This window comes from Enhydra lutris, unplaced genomic scaffold (genome assembly GCF_002288905.1).
Source record: "Enhydra lutris kenyoni isolate GAN:26980312 unplaced genomic scaffold, ASM228890v2 scaffoldscaffold27, whole genome shotgun sequence".
NCBI lineage: Eukaryota > Metazoa > Chordata > Mammalia > Carnivora > Mustelidae > Enhydra > Enhydra lutris.
Window position 1 is genome coordinate 8,136,086 of NW_019154111.1, and position 27,495 is coordinate 8,163,580.

At 37.7% G+C, this 27,495-nt stretch overlaps 1 protein-coding gene across 1 annotated transcript in view; it reads right to left on the bottom strand.

Annotated features, from left to right (window-relative positions):
* Nucleotides 1-227: 227 nt before the first annotated feature.
* Nucleotides 228-27,495, bottom strand: part of LOC111151947 (ATP/GTP binding protein like 3) — a 55,109-nt gene continuing 27,841 nt past the window's right edge. The window contains exons 13-19 of the mRNA XM_022510189.1: nt 23,343-23,429; nt 20,031-20,088; nt 18,700-18,771; nt 9,456-9,504; nt 8,110-8,306; nt 5,213-5,444; nt 228-835 (exon numbers count right to left, since the gene is read on the bottom strand). Coding sequence (XP_022365897.1) covers nt 412-835; nt 5,213-5,444; nt 8,110-8,306; nt 9,456-9,504; nt 18,700-18,771; nt 20,031-20,088; nt 23,343-23,429 — 1,119 coding nt within the window. The 3' untranslated portion in view covers nt 228-411. The remainder of the gene's footprint in view (nt 836-5,212; nt 5,445-8,109; nt 8,307-9,455; nt 9,505-18,699; nt 18,772-20,030; nt 20,089-23,342; nt 23,430-27,495) is intronic.

The following is a 27,495-nucleotide window of genomic DNA, read 5'->3' on the forward strand; positions in this document are numbered from 1 at the left end:
GATATTTGTTGATTGACTTATTAAGGTGCCTACTAGGGATGTTAGAGTCATTGATAGTAGATGTCATTCTGTCCTTGAGTTCTTAGTTTTTTGGTGTTCTAATGCACACGTTGTTTTGGGAGAATTCAGAAGTTCATAGATTTTTTTTCCATCCTGACAAAAATTAAATATAAATAAGTGATTTTAAATTTTCTGTAATTTCTCTGGATTTCTTTTTAAATCTCTGGAAGATGTTGCCACTAATGAAGATGGGTTATCTGAACCTTGTAGTTGGGATATGCATATGTATCTGTAAGGGGGGGAGAGAGAGAATGAGGGTGGGGAGGGCTTTTTTCTTTCTTTTCCTTTTCTTTTTACTAAGTAAGCATACGGTATTTTCATCCAAGGTTTTCAGAGTAGCATAAAGCTGAATTATTTGTCTCTTTGGAGCTTCAAATAGAAGGCAGGTTGTCCATACTTCTTGCTTGGTTGCTCATCCTTATTTTTAGTTGGATGTGGAGCTATTTTCATAGAGTTTTGCTCGTTGCATTCTTCAGCTTGAAGACTCTTTTCTTTGCTAATATCCGCGTCCTTTTCGAGACTTGAGGGATAAGTCTCCCATTTGCTGCTGACAGGTTTTACGTCTTTAGTCTTTGTGGCCTTGATTCGAGAGTGTTTTTTCTTCTTCTTGGGCACTTTGAGAGGTGACAGGTTTTCAAGTGATCTCTGGGACACAGACTGGAGCCACTCTAGAGAGCTGACCGTCAGATTCCTTTGGCTTATAAGAGGGTGATTTCTGGGTGGTGTCCAAGATGTGCTGTATCTCTTTACATTTATGTAAGTTGCTGGCTTTAGTCTAGGAAAGAAATGAAATACATGAGTTTTTCTCTTGTCATGTACCCTAGGTATTTGTAGTCTTTAGGTATTTGTCACAGTTTAAGTCTTATTTTTAAATCTTGTGGTGAATTCATCTTCCCTTAGGATTTTTACCATTGTTTCTGTGAGAATGATCTAGGTCTTCAATTTCTGGTCATGACTTCTCGGAACTACTCCAATCCTGTACTTGTGAATGCCAAGAGGGTATGTTTGTTGAGATACCTGCTCTGACCAAGCTTCCCGACTTCCACTCTGGGCCTCAGTGCCTAACCTATACATTTAAATGTTAAAGTAAATGTTCTCTAAAATTCCACTTTCTCTAAAAATCTACTTGTTTACTCTATTAGAATATACTCAGTTACACGCTACACATTTTTTTTCTATAGTCAGTAAAAAGATCAGTATGAATCCAAAAGATGGAAAGTGCATCATTTCTTTTTCCTCAAAGTGAAAAATCTCTCCAGTCACATTTTGATATGCATAGTCTTTCTCAAGAATTTTTATCATGGAAAAAAAAAGGAATTTTTATCATTAATAGAAGGAATGCTGAATATGAGATTTATTCCTTAATACCTGATTTCTGAACAGTGTTTGACAGGGAGGAAGAAATGTAAGGCCTCTTGCTAATATGATACTGATTAGCGTCCACCTAGACTCTATTCATTTTGGTTAAGAACAGAAGAGACAATTTAAGTTCCAGCCCCATAATTACGTTCAAATGTTACATTCTTTAGTATAATAATTCTGCCAGCTGTTAAAGTACATTAAGTATTCTCTCCCTAGTCCAAACTTGGAAAGATGTCTAAAATGGTTTGACAAAAGTATGATTTTCTCATTTTGGGGGTTAGTCTCACTTTACTCTGTAATCACTTCCTATGGGTGACATTACGTGTGCCGAGCCAGTCAGACAAAATATATAAAGTCATAAAGAAATAAGTTCAAAGAGCAAAAAATATCCACTTGATTGTATTGAAGTTTATAGTGAATTAATCTGTTAAGAATGGTCTTGCTTGGGGCACCTGGGTGGCTCAGTGGGTTAAAGCCTCTGCCTTCGGCTCAGGTCATGATCCCGGGGTCCTGGGATTGAGCCCCACATCGGGCTCTCTGCTTGGCGGGGAGCCTGCTTCCTCCTCTCTCTCTCTCTGCCTGCCTCTCTGCCTACTTGTGATCTCTGTCTGTCAAATAATAAATAAAATATTTAAAAAAAGAATGGTCTTGCTTGGGCGCCTGGGTGGCTCAGTGATTTAAAATCTCTGCCTTCGGCTCAGGTCATGATCCCAGGGTCCTGGGATCAAGTCCTGCATCAGGCTCTCTGCTCAGCAGGAAGCATGCTTCTCCATCTCTCTCTACTTGTGATCTCTGTCTGTCAAATAAATAAATAAAATCTTAAAAAAAAAAAAAAGAATGGTCTTGCTTGCTATTTTCCTTTTTTTTTTTCTTGTTTCCATGTATACCTATGGTAGATACTTTGGGGAAGGGCCTACCCCAGGCACAAGGTGCCCTTTTCTGGGGACTACCTCTTGACCCACAAGGGTCGTCAGCCATTTGTAACTATCTGTTCTCTACCCACTGGCATGGTTGCCAACCAGATTCTCTTTCCCTGTAACTTTGAATTGGGAGGAAGAGAGAGTCTTGAAAGCGCAAGTGTTGGGGATTGCAAATTTGTGCAGGTGTGAAGTATGAAGAGTTTTCTGCAGAAAGAGACAAACGGAAACTGAAGATGGATAGAGTTCAGGCGGCTTTCCGTTCCCTAGTTTCAGCCCTTTTCTGAGACCTGACTGAATTTTCTCTACCCTTTATTGCCATGAATTGTCTTAGATTTTCTTCCCTCCTACCCGACCTTGTACTTTCTGATTAAAGTAGCTTAAATTGGTTTCTGTTATTTATACCCAAAGCGTTCTTAATTAATACAATCTATTAGCTGTCTACCCTTCCAGACTCAGGCCAATCCACACTGAGTACACTTCTGGGTTCAAAGTGTGTAAGAGATCGCTCATGAATATAAGAATTAAAAATTAAGCTATGTCTTAACTGTCATCTTTGCCTAGGTCCATTATATTTTGTTATTAGTTTCTGGATTATTGAGTCTGCTTGTGTTATCATAATGGGACTGGTCGCTTGTTTGCCCGGGCTTGTGCTATCTGTCTCGCCCATATTAGCTGATATATTAGACACAATTTCTGTTAGGCCCTCCCTTCCCCAGCATGATAGCTATCCCTTCTGATTAGAAACTGTCACCAGTTGCCTATCCTTATAATTTTATGGACTTTGCTGGTTATACTATTAAGAAATAGGCATTAATCAAGAGTTGGGGGGGCACCTGGGAACTCAGTGGGTTAAGCCTCTGCCTTAGGCTCAGGTCATGATCTCAGGGTCTTGGGATCAGGCCGTGCATCGGGCTCTCTGCTCAGCAGGGGAGGCTGCTTCCTCCTCTCTCTCTGCCTGCCTCTCTGCCTACTTGTGATCTCTTTCTCTGTGTCAAATAAATAAATAACATCTTTAAAAAAAAAAAAGAGTTGAGGGGGGAGCATAAAGAGGAATATCACCCTCTGTCAGGGCTTCATCCAGAGAGAACCATTGTTGGGGCTATGTGCTACCAGAGATCTTTGTAGGTGTGTATGTGTTTGTGTATAATAGGCACACTTTAAATAGACTTGCATAGTCTGTAAATGCAACCATAACAAAGTTGATTTGTAGTTTTTATTCACTTATGCATTGCGAACATTATCACATGTTAATTAATCTGTACTTACAATATTTCATAGCTACATAATACTTCATTCTATGGATATACTATAAGCACTTTTTCTGTTGTTGAACATTTAGGTTCATTTCGTTTCCTTTTTCTTTGACACTTTTAAACGATACTGAAATATCGTTTAAAAGCATCAAGGTGCCTGGGTGGCTCAGTCGATTAAGCATCTGAATCTTCAGATTTTCTCCCCGCCCACCCTCACTCATTCTCTCTCTGAAATAAATAAATCTTAAAAAAAGAAGTGAACATCATTACAGAAAACTCTTACCTAGGTTTTCCACCCCCCACTTCTGGAAGTTTAATTTCCTTTTTTTGAGTGTACGTGCTGCCGAAGCGAGCACATTTTTTGAGAGAAAGAAAGTGGTGGGGGAGGGGCAGAGGGAGAAGGAGAGAGAGTGAATCTTAAGTAGGCTCCCATGCTCAGGACAGAGCTTGATGTGGGGCTCGATCTCACAACCCTGAGATCATGAACTGAGCTAAAATCAAGAGTCAGAAACTTAACAGACTAAGCCACCCAGGCGCCCTATCCCTAGGTTTAATTTCTAAAAGTGGAATTTTTTTAGTCAAAATGAATATATAATATTGAGGATTTTTCGTTTACACTGTTGGATTGCCTTTCAAAACTCTGCATCAAAAAAAAACCCACCCAAAACCAAAAGAAACACAACTCTGTATGAATTCATATTCCAACCATCAGTGAGTTAATTCTTCGGTCGAGAGGCACAAATGAATAGTATTTCATTATTGCTTTAATTTGCACTCCTTTAAGTGAAATTAAACATTTAAAATATTTATTGACCAATTTTTTTCTTTTGTGAATTTCTGGTTCATAGCCTTTGCTCATTTTCCTACTAAAATATTCAAAATTTTGTCATTGATGTGTAGGTCATCTGTAACTATTTAGTTTATTGGTCCTCTGTTTTTCATTTGTATTTTAAAGGGAATAAAACAGACTCTGAAAACAGATTGTCAGTTGGCTGTGTGACCTTGGACAAATCACTTAAACTCTTTGCACCTCAATTTCCTTAGGTGCAGAGTGTAAAATACACATGGTGTGTGTGCAAACACAGAATCATGTCTAGTACAAAGATACCTCATTAAGATTTGTTAATGTTTTCAGCTTGCTGTTGTCTCTTAGGTATACGTGTTTCCTTTTAGTCTTAGTGATGGTTCTATTTTTTTTTTTTTATCTTTAAAAGAAATCTGGTCTTATTCTTTATGCTTTCCTCTGACTGTCAATAAGCTTAAGTAATTCAAGGTAATTATTTCTTATTCTGGTTGCACCCTAGGATTATAAGCCTTAAACACATCAGAGAAATCTGAAGTCAGGCTACTGTCATACTTCATGCACGTATACTTACTCAGAGATCCAAATTAATGAGTAATTTCATGCAAATTATTAAATAAGACCTGATAACCTATTCCCGTCACCTATCCATTGTTTTCTGATGGCTTTGGGTTTTTGTCCCTTTGTCAAATGGGGCGTAGCTGCCACCATTTTTAAGAGCGTATGTTTGTTTCTTAGGATAATGAATTACTAAACTTTGCTTCCTTATAAAAATGTAGTCAATATCTGAGAATGACAAAATTGTATCGACTTACTGATGCTGAATTTGGAAGCTGGTTCTTGGGTTGAGTATTTGTTTCTTCTGAGGGGTTTGTACATTTTTAGTGCTTTCCATGATAGGGAGCAAATACTGCAGAATTTCTTGAGTTTGAGCTATTCTTTTATCCCTGTAGATTCTCTTTTCATCATCTGTCCAATTTATGCCAGTCTTCTTGCTCTGGAAAGAAGTACATTCTTTCATTTTGCTTTTAAAGTTGCGACGCAGATCTGGGGAACAACCACAAATACACGCACAGATACATGAACTAAATCAACTCAACAATTACTTATTGAACATTATGTGTCAAGGATCTGTCTAAAAATTCTTATCCATTATATTGTAATTACAGGTCAGAAAATAGCAAATAAGTAATATATATAGTATGTCAGATAATGCTGAAGTTTACAGGATAAAATAACGTGGGGGAGGGAAATAAAGAATTCTTGGGGGAGGGGTTGACTTCTGTTTTTTACAAGGCGTTCAGGGAAGACCTCCCTGCGAAGTTGAGGAATGTCAGAGGAATTAGGGAGTGAGTCAAGCAGATACCAGAGTAAAAGAGCATTCTAGGCAAGAAAAATAGTAGGTGCAAAGGCCCTGAGCGAGGAGCATGTTAGTTTGTTGATCACAAAGATGGCACAAGTGGCTAAAGTAGACTGAATTATGGGGAAAGAGCTAAGACAGCAGCTCGGCTAGGTGGCTTGGACAGTGTTCACATGGGGCCATACAGGCCATTGTAAAGACTGGCTTTACTGAGTGTGAAATGGGGAGCTACTGAAAGGTTTTGAGCAGAGGAGTGTTACCATCTGAGATTTGTTTTAGCAGGACCCTGCTGTTATATAATCCTGTATTTTGAGATTTTACTAATGAATTAATGTGTGATGAGAGAAGAGAGGAATCAGTGGTGACCGCAAAGCTTCTGATTTTGAGAAACAGAAGGATGGAGATATGGGAAAGACCATGAGAAGGGCATGCCGGAAATCCCTTCTTAACTACAGGATATGCAGGAATTATTGTTTATTTTGTTAATTGTGATCATTATAATAACATTAAAAAGTGTTTACTTCCCCCTTGCATTAGGTAAGACTACTATAAAAAAAAAAACCAGAAAATAACAAGTGTTGGTAAGGATCTGTGGAAATTAGAACCCTGGTGCACTGTTGCTGGGAATGGAAAATGGTACAGTCACTGTGAAGAAAAGTATGGTGGTTCCTCAAAAAATTGAAAATAGATTACTATATGATCCAGCAATTCTATCCGGGTCTATGCCATAAAGAGTTGAAAGCAGAGTCTCAGAGAGGTATTTATATATGATCATAGAAGCAGCATTATTCAATTCACAGTAGCCAAAAAGGTGGAAGGAACCCAGGTGCCTACTGATGGATGCATGGACAGACAACACATGGTCGATATGTACAATGGAGTACCACTCAGCCCTTGACAAGGAAGGAAATTCTGACACCTTCTACACCACGGATGAAACTTGAAGACATTATGCTCAGTGAAACAGACCGGTCACAAAAAGACAAATAATGTATTTGTCTTCCAAATATTTGATTCTACTTATGTAAGAAATAGTCAAAGAGAGATTCAAAGTAGGATAGTTGCCAGGAGCTGGGAGGAGAGAGGAATGGGGAGTTGTGTAATGGGTACAGAGTTTCAGGTTAGTAAGATGAAAAGAATTTTGGAGATTGTGTGCATGACAAGGTGAATGTACTTAACAATACCCGAACTTTAGGCTTAAAAATAGTTAAGATGGTAATTTTATTTCATGTGTATTTTGACACAATTCTTAAAAATTCTATATACTCAGGAAGAGAGCTGAAGGATAAAAAGAAAGCCTGAGTAAAGCCTGAATGAAGACTAGTAGACATTTTAAAGGACACGGCAAGATTACTTACAATTATAATGCCCAAGATGGTGTGTAGACAACGTAAGAAAAAGTAGAATACACTTAGAATAAAAGCATGAAATACGTTATGCTTTGTAAAAAGAAGGTTAGAGATATATCTTTGTTGGTTCTTATTCTTCTTCTGATCCATCAGTACTGGAATACCCAAGGATCTGCTCCGTAACCCTCTTCTATATCCGTCCTCACTTAAGAGTCTCATCCAGGTTCACGCCCTAGAATGCGGTCTTTATCTGAAAATTTCTATATGTGTATCCAGCCCAGACCTCTTTCTTGAACTCCAGACTCATACCCAACTGCTAACTCAGTACCTCTGCTTCAGTGTCTGAAAGGCATTTCAAAAACAAGCCTAAGCCGATTTGCTCATCTGCCCTCAGTCTTTACCATCTCAGCAGAAGAGAACTCCACTTCACTTAGTTGCTCTGGAAACTGAAACTGGCAATTCAACAGCTGTAAACAATTGTGAAACCATCATCACATTCAGGATCTAGGAAAAAACATCGTAAGAGATTCCTTGTGTTCCTTTCTAGTCCATTCTTCATCTCCTGCTCTATGCCATCTTCCTCCAGGAAAGCTTTATCTATTTTTTTTTCTCTATAAATTAGTTTGCATTTCCTATACATGAGATTTATACAGCATTTCATAAGTCTGACTTCTTGTACTCAGCACAATGATTTTGAGATTCATTCATATCATGTGTATTAGTTCATTCCTTTTTTATACTATGGTATGGAAAAGGCAGCAATGATGAGGTATTGGGAATAAGGCAATTAAATAGATTTTTTCCAAAGCTATATTAAAATTTTTTTTCTGTATCAAACTTATATAGAAGTTAAATAAGGCAAGCACTTTTCAGAATCAGGAATAAAATGGCTAATAGTCCTTTCTGATTATAAACAGTTCCAAATTTCATAGGATTTATTAATGATGATACAGTGAAAGTAACCTTTGTCTTTATTAAAATCCTAAACAAACAAACAAACCACCTTCTGCTGGTATCCTTGTCTTCTCAGCCCAGCTGGGAGTTTGCGTGCTCATAGGACACTTGAAGGATTTTACTTTGAAACAGTTTCCATACAAATTAGTGCTCTTGGGCTGAATTATTTCGTGGATTGTCTTCTCACCAGTTTCTAACAACTGTCTTTGTTGGTCTTTGCTGAGCCTCTGAATCCTATTTTGGGAGCTGAAAGAAATTGCGTACTCTGATTTCAGTGTCACCGGTGATCTATCTAATCAAGAGTAATGTAGTGCCATGTTATATTTGTATATTACACCTCGCAGTATGTAAAGGAGACTTACAGATATTGTATTACCAGTCCTATGGTCTAGGCAGGATGGCCAGTATTATCCCCATCTTACATCAGAGAGGGAGTGCTAAGGAATCAGACTGGTTAAGCTTACTTGCTCAACATCATGCAGCTAATAAGAGGGAGGGAAGGGTCCAGAATTGACAGCTTGTAACTCCAATACTTTTTCTACTTTCTCTTATTTTCCTGTATCATTTGATATCTTTCTATAGATAGATTTTTTAAAACATTGTATTAGTTTGTTCAGTTCTAGAGCGAAGTACAGGCATGCCCGAAGATGGCTTCTTACCTATTTTGTAGGTTTTGGGGGCAGGAGGGTCTACATATTTCCACAGAACCCGTTATATTGAGTAGAAACCAAGTTCTTAGAAGAGCCATGGGAGGAAGAAAGCACATACTATGTTTCCTCTGTTGGACACATTCAGTCTACCTTCGGATACTTACTATTCCATGGTTCTGATGGTTGCTCATGTCATTATTCCTAGAACAGGAAAACTTGCCAAGGGAGCTAGTGATATAATAATTACTGGTTTAGAGAAACTACCAAGTTTATCTATGTTATTCCTGAATTCACTTTCTATACTTCCTCCAGTTTCCAGGTACTAGGATTAGCCCTACGTGACTGACGCTCCAATCGCTCTTATAGGTCGTGATGGGATAGTCATCCATCCCAAAGTGCTAAGTAATTATCTTACACCAGCAACATGTATATTTTTTTGAAAAAAGAGAAACTCAGATAATGCCATGACAAATGCATAGAAATAAATGTCTAATTGTAGATTTTAAGGCATCCACGGGGGATAGTTCGGGAATACTGAAATCTCAATATCCTTCAAATGGTATCAGAAAAGTACTGCTATGTATTAACATCGGCCTACAGATATGATGGAGAATATAAAGAGACATCAATTAACAATTGTTATAAAAAAGCTACTTTTACCTGTTGCTTTAATTCAAAATCAAAATCATAGAAGCCAGAGGAAAAGGAATAAGGTAGCTGGGTAGAAGAAATCTAGTTCTCCTACCTCAAATATCTTTTTAGAAACCAAGCAGGAGCTCGTCCCGGTATTTTCACTAAAAAGAGAATAAGCCATAAAATATCTGAATGGAGATTTTTTAAAAAGATTAATGAAATTTAGTACTTTTACTTCTTGACAGTTGCCTCATTCATACATTTAATGGCTAGTTTAACTGAGTTTATCTTCAATTAATCTGCCATTGTTTTACTCAGACATGAAGTTTATTAGTACGTATTTCCCCTAGAAGCTTTTTAATTAAACTGTTTCAAGAGAATAGCAAACAGTACAAATGCCTATCCAATAACTGTCAAAAAATTCAGAACTGAAAATACATATGTTAGATCTATGAAGGATATATACATGTACAGTCAGGTGACTGTTTAGACAGCCCGCCAAGGACACAGCCATGACAGACCAAAAAAGTAGTGTAATATGTAACAGGTAGCTATATGTCACACGTATTATTTTAACATTAAAATATAAACTAGGTATTGAAAATAGGTATTATTTGCTTTTCTGTTACATAAACACTATTATTTAAGCAAAACAATAGGACCAGTTAACAGTGGCATTTAGCAGTAATTTATAGAACACATTAAGCAGTATGTGAGAATAATAGAACAAGATTTTTGTTTCTCTCCTCTGATACAGATTTTAATTCTTTAGTGGATATTTTATTTTTTTTTTTTAAAGATTTTATTTATTTATTTGACAGAGATTACAAGTAGGCAGAGAGGCAGTCAGAGAAAGGAGGAAGCAGGCTTCCTGCTGAGCAGAGAGCCCGATGTGGGGCTTGATCCCAGGACCCTGGGATCATGACCTGAGCTGAAGGCAGAGGCTTTAACCCACTGAGCCACCCAGGCGCCCCTTTAGTGGATATTTTAATTTTATAAGCCATATTGTGCATTTTTAAGACACATAATAAGATTTTAAAAGCTGAATGTAAATATAATCGAGCTAACAGATACTTCCTATATTTAATAAAAATGAACAAGAACAGGTTTATGTCCCATGATAAAGTAGGATCTTTTTGCACTTTGTGTTTCCTTTTCTGATAATACTTCTCTGAATGGCCTGTACCTTTAGGATGTTCCTCCTTTATGTAGTGTTAACACTGAGCACATTCAGAGACCTGACTTGCCGTCTCCTCTTACCGAATCCACTTTTACACTGGCCCCTGGTGGCGGTCCAGTGCAATGACATCAAGTTAGAGACCCCATCAACAGACAAACCTGAGTATGGAATATGATTTTACTTACTGGCCGCAGCAGGTTTTTGGACTTGTAAGGAATTACTTTCCACCTCTCTAAAAATATCCAAGCTTGTTTTTAGCAGATTAGCTTTCTGGCATTCAGGCCATCTGCATCTTTAAATTCATCATGTAGGCGCTGCATGTCTGAAATGTCCATTGTTTTTAGACGCTCTGAAACTCCCTGTCACCATATGTTAAACTTCTTTCTCAGGGAAAATGTTTATAAAGCACGGAGGTAATCTGAAGGTGGATTTCAAATAAATTACAGTTTTCCTGGTGGTTTCATTTGGCTGCCCCTTTAGGTAACATATCTTCGTGTTTTGAGGCAGTCTTTCTTCCCCTAAATATCATTTCCCCCCACTGTATGAGTTTTTGTCATAACCTACACACAATACAAATAGTTCAGGTGCAATGAATCCTTTTGTACAGTCCATGTGCTTCTTCAAAGATCTTCGAACAGTTTTAGAGAAACAGCATATAAATTATTTTACTGTAGTGTTTCCCTGTATTCTCATCTTCAAACTATTTCCAAATTAGAGGATGTTCTTCTTGTCCCACATGTTGAAAATGTGATTTAATGGCAGACCCAACATTTTGATGGCTTTTCTATGGCTGGCAACAATGATAGACATCTTGTAGGCCCAAGTCTATTGTAAATAATGCTGCAGTAAACACTGGGGTGCACATATCTTTTCAAATTAGTGTTCTTGTATTCTTTGGGTAAATACTAGTAGTGGAGTTACTAGAACATATGGTAATTCTCTTTTTAATTTTTTGAGGATCTCCATACTGTTTTCCACAGTGGCCACACCAGCTTGCATTCCCACCAACAGTGCACGAACTTTCCCCATTCTCTGCATCCTTGCGAACACCTGTTGTTTCTTATGTTCTTGATTTTAGCAATTCTGATAGGTATGAGGGGATATCTCATTGTGGTTTTAAGTTGCATTTCGCTGACGATGAGTGATGTTGAATATCTTTCCATGTGTTTACTGACCATCTGTATGTCTTCTTTGGAGAAATGTCTGTTCATGTCTTTGGCCCATTTTTAATTGGATTATTTGGTTTATTTGGGTGTTGAGTTGTATTAGTTCTTTATATATTCTAGATACTGTTTATCAGCTATGCCATTTGCAGATATCTTCTCCCATTTGGTAGGTTGTCCTTCAGTTTTCTGGATTGTTTCCTTTGCTGTGCAAAAGCTTTTTATTTTCATGTAGTCTCAATAGTTTATTTTTGCTTTTGTTTCCTTTGCCTTAGGAGACATATGTAGCAAAATGTTGCCATAGCCAATGTCAAAGAAATCACTGCCTATGCTCTCTTAGTGTAGGCTTTTTATGGTTTCAGATCTCACATTTAAGACCTTACTCCATTTTGAGTTTATTTTTCTGTATGGTGTGAGAAAGCGGTCCAGGTTCATTCTTTTGCATGTAGCTGTCCACTTTTCCCAACACCAGTGGTTAAAGAGACTGCCATTTTCTCATTGCATATTCTTGCCTCCTTTGTCGAAGATTAATTGACCAAATAATTGTTTTGTTTTTGTTTGTTTGTTTAGGGCTCTCTATTCTGATCTATTTTTGTGCTTTCATACTGTTTTGATTTCTCGTTTTGTAGCATATCTTGAAATTTGGGATTGTGATACCTCTACTCTTGTTCTTTTTCAAGATGACTTAGACTATTCAGGGTCTTTCGTGGTTCTGCACAGATGTTAGTGTTATTTGATCGAATTCTATTAAAAATGCCATTAGTATTTTGATAGGGATTGCATCAAATCTGTAGATTGCTTTGGGTAGTATGGACATTTTAACCATATTTTCTCTCCCAATCCATGAGCATGGAATATCTTTCCATTTGTGTTATCTTCAGTTTCTTTCATCAGTGTTTTATAGTTTTCAGAATATAGGTCTTTTACCTCCTTGGTTAAGTTTATTCCTAGTTTTTCTATTATTTTTGGTGAAATTGTAAGTGGGATTGTTTTTTCTTTCTATTGCTTTATTATTAGTGTATAGAAATGCAACAAATTTCTGTGTATCCTGCGAACTTGGTGAATTCACTCATCAGTTTTAGCAGTTTTTTGGTGGAGTCTTTAGGGTTTTCTATATGTAGTATCATGTCATTTGCAAATAGTGAAAGTTTTACTTCTTCCTTACAAATCTGGATGCTTCTTACTTCTTTTTGTTGTCTTGATTGCTAGGACTTCCTGTACTATGTTGAATAACAGTGGTAAGAGTGGACATCCTTGTTCCTGATCTTAGGGGGAAAGCTCTCAGTTTTTAACCATTGCATATGATGTTAGCTGTGGGTTTTTAAATATATGGCCTTTATTATTTTGAGGTGTGTTTCTTCTCAACCTACTTTACATCCGGAAGGCTTTTATCATGAATTAATGTTGGACTTTGTCAAATGTGTATTCTGCTGTTTCAGGATGGAATGTTCTGCATATATCTTGTTAGATCCGTCTGGTCCAATGTGTCATTCAAAGCCACTGTATTTTGTTGATTTTCTGTTTGTTTGGATGATCTATCCATTGATATAAGTGGGGTGGTTCAAGTCCCCTACTATTACTGTATTACTATTACTTCCTTTATGTTTGTTACTAGCAGCTTTATGTATCTGTTGTGTTTATCTGTTGTGTGTATAAATATTTATAAGTGTTATAACTTCTTGTTGGATGTTTCCTTGATGATTATGTAATGTCCTTCGTTGTCTCTTGTTTTGAAGTATATTTTGTTTGTTTTGTTTTGAAGTATATTCTGTTGTTACCTCAGCTTTCTTTTCACTTCCATTTGCATGATATTTTTCCATTCCTTAGCTTTCAATGTGCATGTATGTTTAGGTCTAAACAAATCTCTTGTAGGCAGCATACAGATGAGTCTTGCTTTTTATTCATTCTGTCACCCTATGTGTTTTGATTGGAGCATATAGTCCATTTACATTCAAAGTGATTACTGATAGGTATGTACTTATTGCCATTTTGTTACTTGTTTTATGGTTGATTTTGTAGTTCTCCATTCCTTTCTTCTTTTGCTCTCTTCTCACATGATTTGCTGGCTTTCTTTAGTGATATACCTGGATTCCTTTCTCTTTATTTTTTGTGTATCACTGATTTTTGATTTGTGGTTACTGTCAGTTTTGTATATAACATCTTACATATATATGGCAGTCTATATTAAATTGATAGTTGCTTAATTTTGAACTCATTCTTTACTCCTCTCCTTCCATTCTAGGTATATGGTGTCATGTTTTACATTCTTTCATTTAGTGAAATCCTTGACTGATTTTTTATAGATATAATTTTATTGCTTTTGTGCTTCCTACTTTCTTACTCCTGCTTATGGTCTTTCCTTTCCCTCATAGACTCCCCTTTAGCATTTCTTGTAAGGCTGGCTTTGGGATCATGTATTCCTTTAATTCTTATTTGGGAAACTCTTTATCTCTCCTTTTATTGTGAATGATGGCCTTGCTGGGTAGACTATTATTGGCTGCTAGAGTATTATTTTATCCTCTTAGCACTTTGAATATAGTATGACAATCTCTTCTGGCCTGCAAAGTTTCTGCTGAAAGATTAGCTAGTAGCCTTATGGGGTTTCCTTTGTATGTAATTATTTTTTTCTCTTGCTACTTTTAAAATTCTCTTGTTATCACAACTTTTTGCTATTTTATTACTATGTCTCTTGGTGTGGACCTTCTTGGGTTGATTTTGTTGGGGTCTTTCTGAGCCTGCTGGACCTGGATTTTTGTTTCCTTTCCCAGATTTGGGAAGTTTTCAGATATTTCTTCAAATATATTTTCTGCTCCCATTTCTCACTCTTCTCCTTATGGATTATGCAAATATTATTAGACCTGATGGTGTCGCTGAGTTCTCTTGGTCTGATTTCAATTTTTATTATGTTTTTCTCTCTCATTCAGCTTGATTGCTTTCCATTACTGTTCTCCAGGATGCTGATCCATTCTTCTGTTTCATCTAGTCTACTGTTTTTTCCAACTAACATATTTTTAATTTCAGTTATTGAGTTCTTCATCTCTGATTGGCTTTCTATCTCTTTGTGTAGGGTATCACTGAGGTCCTCCACTCTTTTCACAAGTCCAGTGAGTATCTTTGTGACAATTACTTTAAATTTTCTATCAAGCATTTACTCATCTCCATTTTGTTTAGTTCTCTTGCTGTGATTCTGTCCTTTTCTTTCATTTGGAACATAATTCTCAGTGTCTGTTTCTAGGTCTTAGGAAAGTCAGCTACGTCTCCTGTTTTCCAAAGTAGTGGCCTGTGAAGAAGAGGTTTTGTGGTGCCCTATAATGCAATGTCCCCTGCTTACCAGAACCTGGTGCTTAAGGGGCATCTCATCTTTTGTATTTTGTGCACCTTACTATGATGGTTGAGTCACTTTTGCCTCCAGTCCAGTCATTGGCATTGGCTCTCTTTGCCTAATGTGGGTAGCATTTTGATTCTGTGTTGTCAGTGTGCTAATCAGGGACTGCTTTGGGCTTGAGTTGGAATCAAACTAAGCATTTGCCAGAGATACTGTAGCACCAACCTGCTGGGCATTTTCCCTGTGTTGTCTGAGAAGCTTTGGTTGGTGGGTGTGACCTGCTGTCAGACTACATGTCTGCCCCAGCCTACTGCTAGGGCTGCAGGTGGACTGGTGTGTGCGGGAGTCACTTTGGAATGGTGCTGGTCTCTCATAGATGCATGCACCCTTCTGGGCCTGTGGAACTGCCTCAGGTGGGTTCCTGCCAATGGTATATTGGAGGGGCAGTTCACGTGGAGTTAGGAGGTTTGTGCAGGTCTGCTGTGGGAGACAACTTGGAGCTGAGGACTGCTTGGAGGGGTGTGTCTGAAAGAGAATGTGGGGGTGGGGCACACTGTTAGCAAGTTAGGTCACGAGTGTTGGCACTGTACTGTGTCCCACAGGTGTCCATGTATCTAGGCTGGTGGGTGGGGTAGGGAAATGGCACCGGCTAGTTCTTTTATTTCTGGAGAAGTCTCCCAAAGATCTCTGTCCTTCTAGAACACACTCTGAGATGAGTAAACAAATCTCCTTCCTATATACCCCATGTGTTTTTCAAACTGCTGTGTTCATGCTGTATCTCAGTGGAGCTGTGTGTTGTGCTGTTTCTTTAAGGGGGGGAACTGAAGTTTCCTGTTGCCCTCTTCGCTCTCCCAAGAGTTGAGCCCACTGATTTTTAAATTTCCAGGTATTAAGCTCCACCGATTGTAAGAACTCTCAAAATTATGCCCCTCTTGTTTTCTTGCAGGTTCTCCAGGCCTGGGGTTCTTGCTGTGTGGGTCTGGTACTCTTTCCTTTCCATATTTGTGGCATTCCTCCCTATAGGTAAAAGTCCCACCAGTCCATTTAGCTCCTGACCTCATCTCTGCCCTTCCTACCCTCCCTCCTCTTGTGGGGTAGGACAAGGATGTGTCCTCTTCTCTACACTTAGCTATGATGAGTCTGTTCTGCAGTCTTTGGGTCGCTTTCTGGGTTATTTACACTGATGCAGGTGTTATCTAGCTCTGTCTTTGGGATGAGGTGATCATAGGATCCTCGTACTCCACCATCTTCCCTGGAAGTCTACATTGTTTAATTTTCATATGTTAAATCAGTCTCGCATTTCTGGGATAAATTCTGTTTGGTCATTGTGTATAATCCTTTTATTTTTTTATTATTATTTTTAAATTTTATTTATTTATTTGACAGAGATCACAGGTAGGCAGAGAGGCAGGCAGAGAGAGAGGAAGGGAAGCAGGCTCTCTGCTGAGCAGAGATCCCGATGCGGGACTTGATCCCAGGACCCTGGGATCATCACCTGAGCTGAAGGCAGAGGCTTTAACCCACTGAGCCACCCAGGCGCCCTGTATAATCCTTTTAATATGGGATTCAGTTTGCTGGTATTTTGTTTGTCTTTTTGTCTTAATTCTTTTTTTTTTTAATTTTATTTATTTGACAGATGGAAATCACAAGTAGGAAGAGAAGCAGGCAGAGAGAGAGGACAGAGCAGGCTCCCTGCTGAGCAGAGAGCCTGATGTGGGGCTCGATCCCAGGACCCTGAGATCATGACCTGGGCCAAAGGGAGAGGCTTAACCCACTGAGCCACCCAGGTGCCCCTTGTCTTAATTCTTAATAGATTCATATCTTGGTAAAAAATATATATATATTCACTTGGACCCTGGAATTCTAACAGTTGTCTTTCTTGAGATAATTTCTCTGGTACTCCCCTCGCCCCAAACAACTCCTATATAATCCCATAACATAGCACGTAGCATTGATCACATTATATTTCTGTTGCCTCTTGTCACTCTACTTACTGAGAATAGACTGTATTTCTACTTTATCCTAGTATCTAGCACAATCCTTGACAGTATAACATGAGACTTCTGGGAAGCAGATGACCATCAGATTTTTAAAAGAACATGAAGAAACATGAAAAGGAGATTACATAACAAAGACTGATAAGAGAGTGGTTGAGACATAGAAGAACAGTGTCAGGAAGGTTAAAATATTGAGTTAAGATATGAATAAATATTGACAAGGTGTAAATTTTACTTATATATCACAGAATGTTTAAGTCTGTTCTGCTGGGATTATTTTAATAACATCATCCTGATGGATGAAAAAGCAGAATCCCTCAGCTAAGTTGCTTCTTTCTATCAAATAGAGTTTTATTCTCTCTCGAAAGGGAAGAATAAATATTGGTAAGAGATGACAGAAGTCAAAAGGCTCTGAGTGAGTTATTTCTAGTCCCAGACATATTATATCTCAAGTAAGGAAAGAATTTACATACAAGATCACAAAACCACTGACCACCACCCCCCAATTTTTTTTTTAAGAATTCAAGGAAGTGACCCTCTGCCTTTTGCTAAATGCCCAACTTTGTCATTTAAGACTGCATCATAATTTAAGGATCAATTCTCTCAAGAAAACATTCCCCGAGATTTCCAGGCTGGATTTGATCCTGTTTTCTGAACAAGCAGAGCCGTTTGTGTACATCAGTATCACTCAATCTTTCTAACTCTTCTTAAAATGAACTCTATATGATGAGCCTTACTAAAATTTGATACCTTACTAAAATTTAATATGTTTCAGGCAGAGAAGACAACAGGAGAAAAAGCACAGTGGTAAGATGGATCTATTCTGAGGCTACAAGAAGATCATCTTTGCTGAGGTCTAAAAGTGAAAGGCAGAGGATGGCAAGAGGTAAAACTGGAGAGGTAGTCAGGAGCCAGTTCACTGGAAGTCTAGTACGTCGTTATAGAACTTGGTTTCTATGCTGTAGCAAGTGGTTGTCAAAAAATCTTTTTCTTTTGAACAGAACAGTATTGAAAGAAAGCTATGCAGGATGAAGAAGGGTTTGAGAGGCTAGGTCCTAACCATCTGGCCTTTCACCATCTCTCAAGATAGCTCCTAAAGTGGCAAGTCACTAGGTATGGCCTGCAAATTGCCAACATCAGAATTATCAAGTATCTTATAAAAATGTGATTCAGGGGCTAACAACAAAGTCCAGCTCAGACTCAGAAGCTGGGGTTTCCATAAACTTCCCAGGTAATTCTTGAGTGCATTAAAACTTTAAAACCAAACATTGTATAAGACAACAGGCCCATGACCTTCAAAAATGCCAGGGCTGTGCATGACAAAGAAAGGCTAAGTGGCTATTCCATATTGAAAGAGAATAAAGGGATGTGGCATTTAAATGTGATTTTTGGGGTGCTAATGGAAGTCCTGGAACTGTGGGGCGCCTGGGTGGCTCAGTCATTAAACATCTGACTTCTGCTCAGGTCATGATCCCAGGGTCCTGGGATCAAGCCCCGCATTGGGCTCCCTGCTCAGTGGGGAGCCTGCTTCTTCCTCTCCCTCTGCCCCTGCTTGTGTTCTCTGTCTCCCTGTATCTCTCTCTGTCAAATAAATAAATAGAATCTTAAAAAAAAAAAAAAAAAGGAACTGTGCCAACTTCAACCACTGCTAGGAAACTAGGAATTACTATCTATATTCCTAGTTTACTCACCCAAACTTTGATTAGGGAATGCTCTTCTGAAATAATCAAATATACAATCATCTGATACATTTGGCTTTGTATCTAGAGAAGATGACAAAAGATCATTAGTAGCATGAAAATAATTTGAATCTTTTACACTTCATATTTTTTCTTTTTTTAAACAAAAAGGCTAGAACATGTAAATAGTTTAGCTCAATAAACTAATGCAAACAGTTCTCACATATGAATTTTTGTTGCATTTTTGCTCTTTATTGTTAAAGTCTAAAAAATGTTCATACCCTTTGGGTCAGCAATTCCTTTCTAGGAGTCTATCATAAATAAGAATGTGTACAAGTAGAGTTATAAGGTCTTCATTATCATAACAGAAAAGAAGCAAAAGAAAAGTTTAACAAGGGAGGTAGGTAAATTTAAGGTTCACTAATACAATGGAATACTTTGCCACCATTTAATAACATAGAAGTTTATAATATACTGTAATTTTAAATGAAAATGTAGGTTGCAAAACAACATGAACATTCTGTGGTTAATTAACGTGGAATATATGTGCTCAGACATAGAAAAAGGTTAAAATGTGCTTTTCAGTTCTAATTTTTGATACTAAATTTTCAACAGAAGACTATATTAAAGTTATATATTAAAAGTGATTTTCTTGTATGATCACTATGAGAAAGAGTAGTTAAATTTCAAGTCAATAAACCATATTAGTTATAATATAATTTTCCCCTTTCCTTGGTGTGGTTATTATTCCCATTTCTATTTCTAGTTAGCCTGCTAGATCATAAACTAAATGGATATATATATATATATATTTATATGTACATATATTTTTTTAATTAGGTTCTCTCAAATCCTTTTTTGGAAATAAGTGTGGTATAAATGAATAGTAATGCAGATAGAGAGTCAAATTCATATCCAACTTAGCAGATTCCAGTAGAAGTAAATGAATAGTCCATAATTTTCTCTCCTGAGCTCATCCTCTATTAAGTTAAGAAATGAGGTTTTTTTTAAACCTAAAATCCCTATATTCTGTTTAGGGAAAAACCTCTCAAATCAGAGATATCCATCAAGTTCATGGCCACTCACTCCAACCCTCCAGTGTAGTTGACCACTCCTTTCTCTGTGCTCTCTAGGAGCCCAGTCTAGAATACTGGCATTGTACCTGTAACACTGCAGTCAATTTGTTTACTTGTTTTTCTCCCCCTTTTAAAAATGAGCTGCTGGGAGCAAGAAATGGTGTAGCTTACTTCATATCCCTAGCACCAAGCACAATGACAACCTCAATGATGTGGCACAAAAAAGTGTTCGTTGAATGAATGAATTGTTTAGAAGCAGAACATTACCTTTCACTTCAGAATCTGATTCTCTGTGTCTTTGCACTAAACGTCCTTTATCACATGCCTAATGGAACACAGAATCAAAAGTAAAATAATGCTATGTTATAAACATGAAAATGCAGTATATTTCCTGTATCATCCTTGGTGTAGCAGTTTTCAACATTTCTCATTTTATCATAGGTTTAGAGTAGACAAAAATGCCTCTTAAATCAGAACCTCTTAATACCTTTCATAACACCACTTTTCTCCTACAGCAATGAGAAGAAAATACTGATATTCTGGCACTACTAAAGGGAGTTAAAAATCTTTTTTACTTCATATAGAATTTATTTACAATGAGAAAGAGACAAAAAAATGTGTGCTTACAATCCCATTTAAATGAGAATAAATATGTAGGTAAGAATATGAAATGAGTAAAAATACATAAAATTGTGTGAAAGTGTATAATTGATTACAAAACTATCCTTGTATAAAAAAGATAAAAAATACTTTTTCATAGCTTGTCAAAGTCCAGAGTAGTAAGAGCATACACATGACATTGTTTTCTACCTTGAAAAAGTTGTAATGACCCAGCTAGACTAAATGAGACATAAAACACCATAGAATTATGACAAATCCTGAATAGTCTATAAATCACGTGACCAAACTTTGTTCAAAAAGTTTTTTTCCAAACTTTTGTTTCTGCATCTGTGCTATGTGGATATTATAAAGCATTTTCCAAAAGGGCAACGGAAAGGAAAAAAATATTGAAAACATCATCAACATTTTTTTGCCAACATGCTATGCATATCAACTCATGATGAAAAATGGACTATGACAGAGAGTTAAAAACTAAACTTCCCTTCTTTGTAGATAAAATTGGCAGCAAAAAATTTGACATGATCATTATGAAAATGAAAGTATAAAAATCAAAACTTGGGGCGCCTGGGTGGCTCAGTGGGTTAGGCCGCTGCCTTCGGCTCAGGTCATGATCTCAGGGTCCTGGGATCGAGCCCCGCATCGGGCTCTCTGCTCGGCGGGGAGCCTGCTTCTTCCTCTCTCTCTGCCTGCCTCTCTGCCTGCTTGTGATCTCTGTCTGTCAAATGAATAAATAAAATCTTTAAAAAAAAAAAAAATCAAAACTTGATTATTAAAGGCACAGAGAAAGGAAATATTCTAGAAAAAATATACAAAGTTAAAAACAGCAATATTATATAATCACGAGAATTTGTAGAGATAAGAGGTAAAATTAGGCTGGAGAAATTCACTTGTGATAAGATTTGATTTGATGAACTCTGTCATTTTTAGCCCTCTTTCCTTGATTGAAATGATGATGTAAGCAATAAACTACCACATTCATCCTACAGAAAATCACCAGGCCAGTGTCCTTATGACCATGATCTCCTAATTCTAACCACGGTAATCCATAATTGTTTTGCACAAAGTCTTCCAAATCAATTATTGAGAATGACCTGGTAGGAAATAGAGTTAACTAGGATACTTTAAAATAACTTAAAAATAGGGGCTCCTGGGTGGCCAGTTGTTAAATTTCTGCCTTTGGCTGAGGTCATGATCCCAGGGTCCTGGGATTGAGTCCCACATTGTGCTCCACTTCGAGCCCCATAGAGAAGTAAATATATATGCATCTCACAAAATCTACATACAAAACAATAAGAAACAATCCCACCAACAAAATCTAACTTTGGTTATTGAGTTCTGCAAATGAGTTAACACACTCATTTAGAGATTAGATTAGATTAGAGAGTTTGTTTACTGAAATTTTTTTATAATCTTGGCCCCCTCCCAAGCATACTCATGTTGCTTAGATTGCAAAATTTACAAACAAAAATAAGGTATCATGGTAAAAATATGCACTATTACTCTTAACAGTGTGCGAGACTAGAATTAAGAATTTATGAGGACTACTGCACACAACACGTGTGTGCACGCTGTGGAGTGCATCAGTGTCAGGCTTACGGCATCGATATGGTATGTCTGCAGGATGTTAACACTGGAGGAGAAGTAAAGGCTGCAGCAGAGCTCCTGTACATACATTTCTTTGCAACTTCCTGTGACTATGTAATTCTTTCAAAATAAAAAGTTCTTTAAAAACGCTATTTGTGGGGCGCCTGGGTGGCTCAGTGGGTTAAAGCCTCTGCCTTCGGCTTGGGTCATGATCCCAGGGTCCTGGGATCAAGCCCCACATTGGGCTCTCTGCTCTGCAGGGAGCCTGTTTCTTCCTCCTCTCTCTCTCTCTCTCTCTGCCTACTTGTGATCTCTGTCAAATAAATAAATAAAATCTTAAAAAAAAAAAAAAAAAGGCTATTTGTTTTTGTCTGGTTCTCCCCAAAGGCAAAATTTCTGACCTGAGTGTCTCTGGAGCTGGGGGTGGGGACAATGGCACTCTTCTCTCAGTGACCCCCCCTTTAGTTGCTGAGCTGCAGGTGGAAAGCGGGCAGTAGTCTCAGGTCTTCTGTATTGGCCTCTTCTGGGGTGGAATCAGCATTTTAGAAGCCAAGGCAAGGGCAGTTGGGGCCAAAATATGTAATGTGGCACTCCCAGCAGAATCTCTGTCTCATGAATGGGGCCTGGGTAGAAGAAGGGAGCCCCCACCTGTTGGCTGCACTCACCTGGAACTTCACCTCAACAACAGGGAGCTGGAGGCAGGATATGAAATACTGATGCCCTGCCCTCCTTGGGAAGATAGCCCTCAGACTGGCATCTGTGGACAGAGGGGGCCCTGTGTTCTTGGCCGCACTGGGGGATAGGGAAGATCTTGATTTCAAATACCACAGGCTCTTGATGTTTTCTTTTTATCAAGTTTTAGTAGATTTTCACAAATAGATGTTTTTTCATTTGCTGTTTGCCCTCAGGACAACTTCCAGAAACTTTAAATGGTTTTGTGTGTGTGTATATGTGTGTGTGTTAGTATCACCAATTTTTGCTGGGTGAATGGATCTGCAGAGCTCCTCATGCTGTCATGATGGAAATCGATATTGCAACATCATCTATTCCTACACCTTTGTACTGCCATTTTTCTTCATTTTAATTAGCTTTCTTAGTTTTAATTTCTATCCTAGATGTATCTTTGTAAGATGCCTCAAATACTTTTCAGAGTAAACTAAGTGATTTAAATATAGTACCTTAATAAAACCCACCTCATGTCTGTCAAAGTTTTTTTGTGTTTTTATAAAGAGCAAATAATATGAGCAAAGTTTTAATCATTGACTTTTCCTGTGGGGGGGAGAATTAGGGTATAGGAAGTGTAACAAGAAATGACCTGCCATTCTCCTGCAACCATTTTTTCAAAAACTGTTAATAACCAGATCGGTGCATTACCTCTTGCTCTTCTCTGGTGTTCTGATGACTTGTTATGGTAGAATTTCTTTCCTTCTTTGTTTTCAGGTGTTTTTTCTTGTTTTTTATCTAAATAAAAGAGTCATATTTAAAATTAATATTTAACACATCAAAGACCATATATATGCAGATATAAAACTATCTTGAGACTTTCAGTTCTATTCCTTTAAGTACAGCTAAAAACCCTGGGTATTATATAAAAATTAAACATAAGAGGCTCTAAAAAGTGGAAAGAAGGTGGCAGACTGGTTAGGGACCTCAGGAGCAGAGGAGTAGCAGGAATGTGAGTAGATCCTCTGTTTTGTTTTTGCTTCAGACATCCCAGCTTTAGAGCTGGAGAAACCAGCAACCCAGAAATGCCACTAAGTGAAGAAATAATGTCTGAAAACTTCCTAAGTTTGATGAAAGACATGAATGTAAATATCCAAGCTCAACTCCAAGATGAACTCAGAAACCTATGATGAGATACATTATCATCAAACTTTCAAAGATAAAGAGAATCTTGAAAGTAGCAAGAGAAAAGCAAATTATTACATGCAAGAATCCGCAAAAAGATTATTAGATTTCTCAGGGCACCAGGGTGGCTCAGTTGGTTAAGCCTCAGACACTTGGTTTCAGCTCAAGTCATGATCTTAGGGTCATGAGATTGAGCTCTGTGTCAGACTCTGTGCTCAGCACAGAGTCTGCTTGAAGATTCTTTCCCTCTGCCCCTCCTCTTGCACGCTCTGTCTTTCTAAGATAAATAAGTCTTTAAAAAAAGAAAAGTTTATTAGATTTCTCATCAGAAACTTTGGAGGCCAAAAGATAGTGCACCAACATATTCAAAGTGCTTAAAAAATGGCATAATTGTCCTTCAAAAGCTAGGAAAAAATTAAGATATTCCCAGATGAACTCTCTCAGCTTTTCTTTGTGACCACTAGACACATCCTGCAAGAAAAGTTCAAGGGCATCCTGCAAGGTGAAATGAAAACACACTGGACACTAACTTGAATCTGTAGAGAGAAATAAAGATCCCAAGGTAACAACATGAAGAATTGTAAAAGCTAGTTTATTTTTGTAACAATGGTTTTAAAGAGCACTTTTCTCCCATATAATTTAAGAGATTAATACATTTAAAGAAAAAGGTTATTAATGCAGTTTCATCCTGTTGTGATCAGAGAAGATACTTTGTAAGACAGCTATCTTTTAAAATCTATTAAGACTTATTAAGTTATATACCAAATTAGATAACCTAGATGAAAGAACAAATTCCTAGAAACACAAAACCTAGCAAGACTATATTACAAAGAGATAGAAAATACGAACAGATGAATAACTAGTAAGGAGACTGCATCGGTAATCAAAAATCCCCCAGCAAGAACAACAAACCCTAGACCTGATGCCTTCATGGGAGGATTCTAGCAAGCATTTAAAGAGGAAATAGTACCAGTCCTTCTCAAACTTTTTCTAAAAAACTGAAGAGGAGGGAACTCTACTAACTCATTCTATGAGGCCAGTATTATTCTACTACTAAAGCCATACAGACACTACAAGAAAAATCAAAGACCAGCATCTCACGAAAATTAATGCAAAAAATCCTCAAAAAAAGACTAGCAAATTAAATTCAGCAGCATATTAAAAGGATTGTACACAGTGACCAAATAGGAATTATTCCTGAATGCAAGGATGGCTCAACATACCAAGTCGATCAATGTAAAACACCACATGATTATCTCAATTGATGCAGACAAGGCAATTGACAAAATTCAACACCCTTTCACCATTACAAAAAAAAAAAATCCCAATAAACAAGGCATACAAGGAAACTACCTCAACACAATAAAAGCCATGTACCAAAAACCTACAGCTAACATTGTGTTCAATGGTGAAGACTTAAAGAATTTCTTTTAAGAATTTCCTAAAAGGATGTTTGTTTTTATCACTTCTATTCAACAGAATACTGGAAGTTCTAGCCAGAGCAATTAAGCATGAAAACTGAAGAAAAAGCACTGCAATGGGAAATAAGAAAATGATCTCTGTAGATGACATGATCTTATATTTTAAAAACCCTAAAGAATCCATAAAAAACCTGTTTGAACTAATAAATCAGCAATGGAGGAGGATACAAAGTCAACACAGAAAAATCAATTGCATTTTTATACACAAAGAATAATTTGAAAAGAAAATTACAAAAAATTCCATATACAATAGCATCAAAAAGAATAAAATACTTAGGAATTAATCAAGGAGGTGAAAGAACTATATAATGAAAATCAAAATACACTGCTGAAAGAAATTAAAGAAGATAAAATTGATTAAATTGTATCTCTTGTTCATGAAGTGGAAGCCTTAATATTATTAAAATATCAGTACTACCGAAAGCAGGCTACGGATTTAATCCGATCCTTACCAAAATCCCAATGACTTTTTTTTTTGCAGAAATAGAAAAATCCATCCTAATATTTACATGGATCCTCAAGGGACTCCAAATAGGAACAAAACTGTAAAGCCTGTACTCTCTGATTTCAAAATTTACCACAATCCTACAGTAATCAAAACTGTGTGGTATTGGCATAAAGACAGACATATAGATCAGAGAGAAAGAATAAAGAGCCCATAAATAAATCATTGTAGAAATGATCAGGTAGTTTTTGAGAAGGGCTCCAGGACCATTCAATGGGGGGAAAGACAGTCTTCAACAGATGGTGCTCAGAAAACTGGATATCCACTTGCAAAAGAATGAAATTGGACCCTTAACCAAATACCAAATAAAAAATTAACTCAAAATAGATTAAGAACATAAATGTAAGACCTAAAAGGATAAAAGTCTTAGGGAAAAAAAAAAGGACGAAACTTAACAACACTGAATTTGGCCATGATTTCTTGGATGTGACACTGAAGATCAACAGCCAATAAGGGACTGAGGTCGTTAGCCCAACAGCCTCTGAAGAACTGAATTTTGTCAACAACTATGTAAGTATAATTAAAAGTGTATCCTTCCTCAGTCAGGTCTTCAGGTGAGACCATAGCTTGACCAACACCTTCATTATACTCTTTTGAGAGACCTTAGACAGAAGCATCCAGCTAAGCCACTCCCGAAGCCCTGCCTCACAGAAACAGTGTGATAATAAGTATCTGCGAAGTTTTAAGCTACTGCTTGCGGTGATTTGTTACTCAGGAATAGAAAAATAATACATCTGTCTTATTCCATTCAGCTGCTATAACAAAATACCACAGAGTGGTTGGCTTAAAGTAAAGGAAATTTATTTCTCATAGTTCTCCAGTGTAAAGGTTGAGACCACTGTGGCAATATGGTCAGGTGAGTGCGCTCTTTTGGGTCACAGACCTCCTATTGTATCCTTACGTGGTAGAAGGGGTTAGGGATCTCTCTGGAGCCTCTTTTATAAGGTACTAAATCATCCAGAGAGCTCTGGCCTCATAACCTAATCACCTCCCAAAGGGCCCACCTTCTAACACTATTATATTGGGCATTATAATTTCAACATATGAATTGGGGGGAGATAGAAATATTCAGGTATAGCATTCTGTCCCTGGGCTCACCAAATTCAAGTCCTTCTCTCATGAAAAATACATTCATTCCATCCCATCCCATTCCAAGTTATGTGTTTCCAAAATACAGCGGTGGGATAGCACAGGACAGACATTCCCAAAGGGGGAGTCAGAAAAGAAAGAGAGGGCGATGGGTCCCAAATAAACTCAAAATCTGGCAAGGCAAACTCAACAAGATCTTAGGGCTCAACACTCATCCTCTCTGGCTCAATGCTCTGTCATCTGGACCCACTGAGGTGGCAACATCGTCCTGCAGCTCGGCAGGCTGCTGCTCCTGTGCGGCTCTCTGCCAGGGCACTGCCCATGATGCGGCCCGCGGCTCCAGGCAGCCTGCCTCCATGGCCTCCATTAAAGGCCATTTATCCTCTAGCTTGTTGAAATCTAGGTGGTGGTGGCCTGAATGAGCTCTTAGTTACCTCTGAGGCCTTTTTTTTTCTCTTGTCTTGCAGAACATTGCGCTTTTGCAAATAGACCTATGGTACCATACTGTAAACCCTTCCTTCATTCTGTCCTCTCTCTCACTGCTTTAGTTCAAACTGGCAGTTTTCCTGATGGGGTGGCTGATTAGTTCTGTGGTTCATACTCA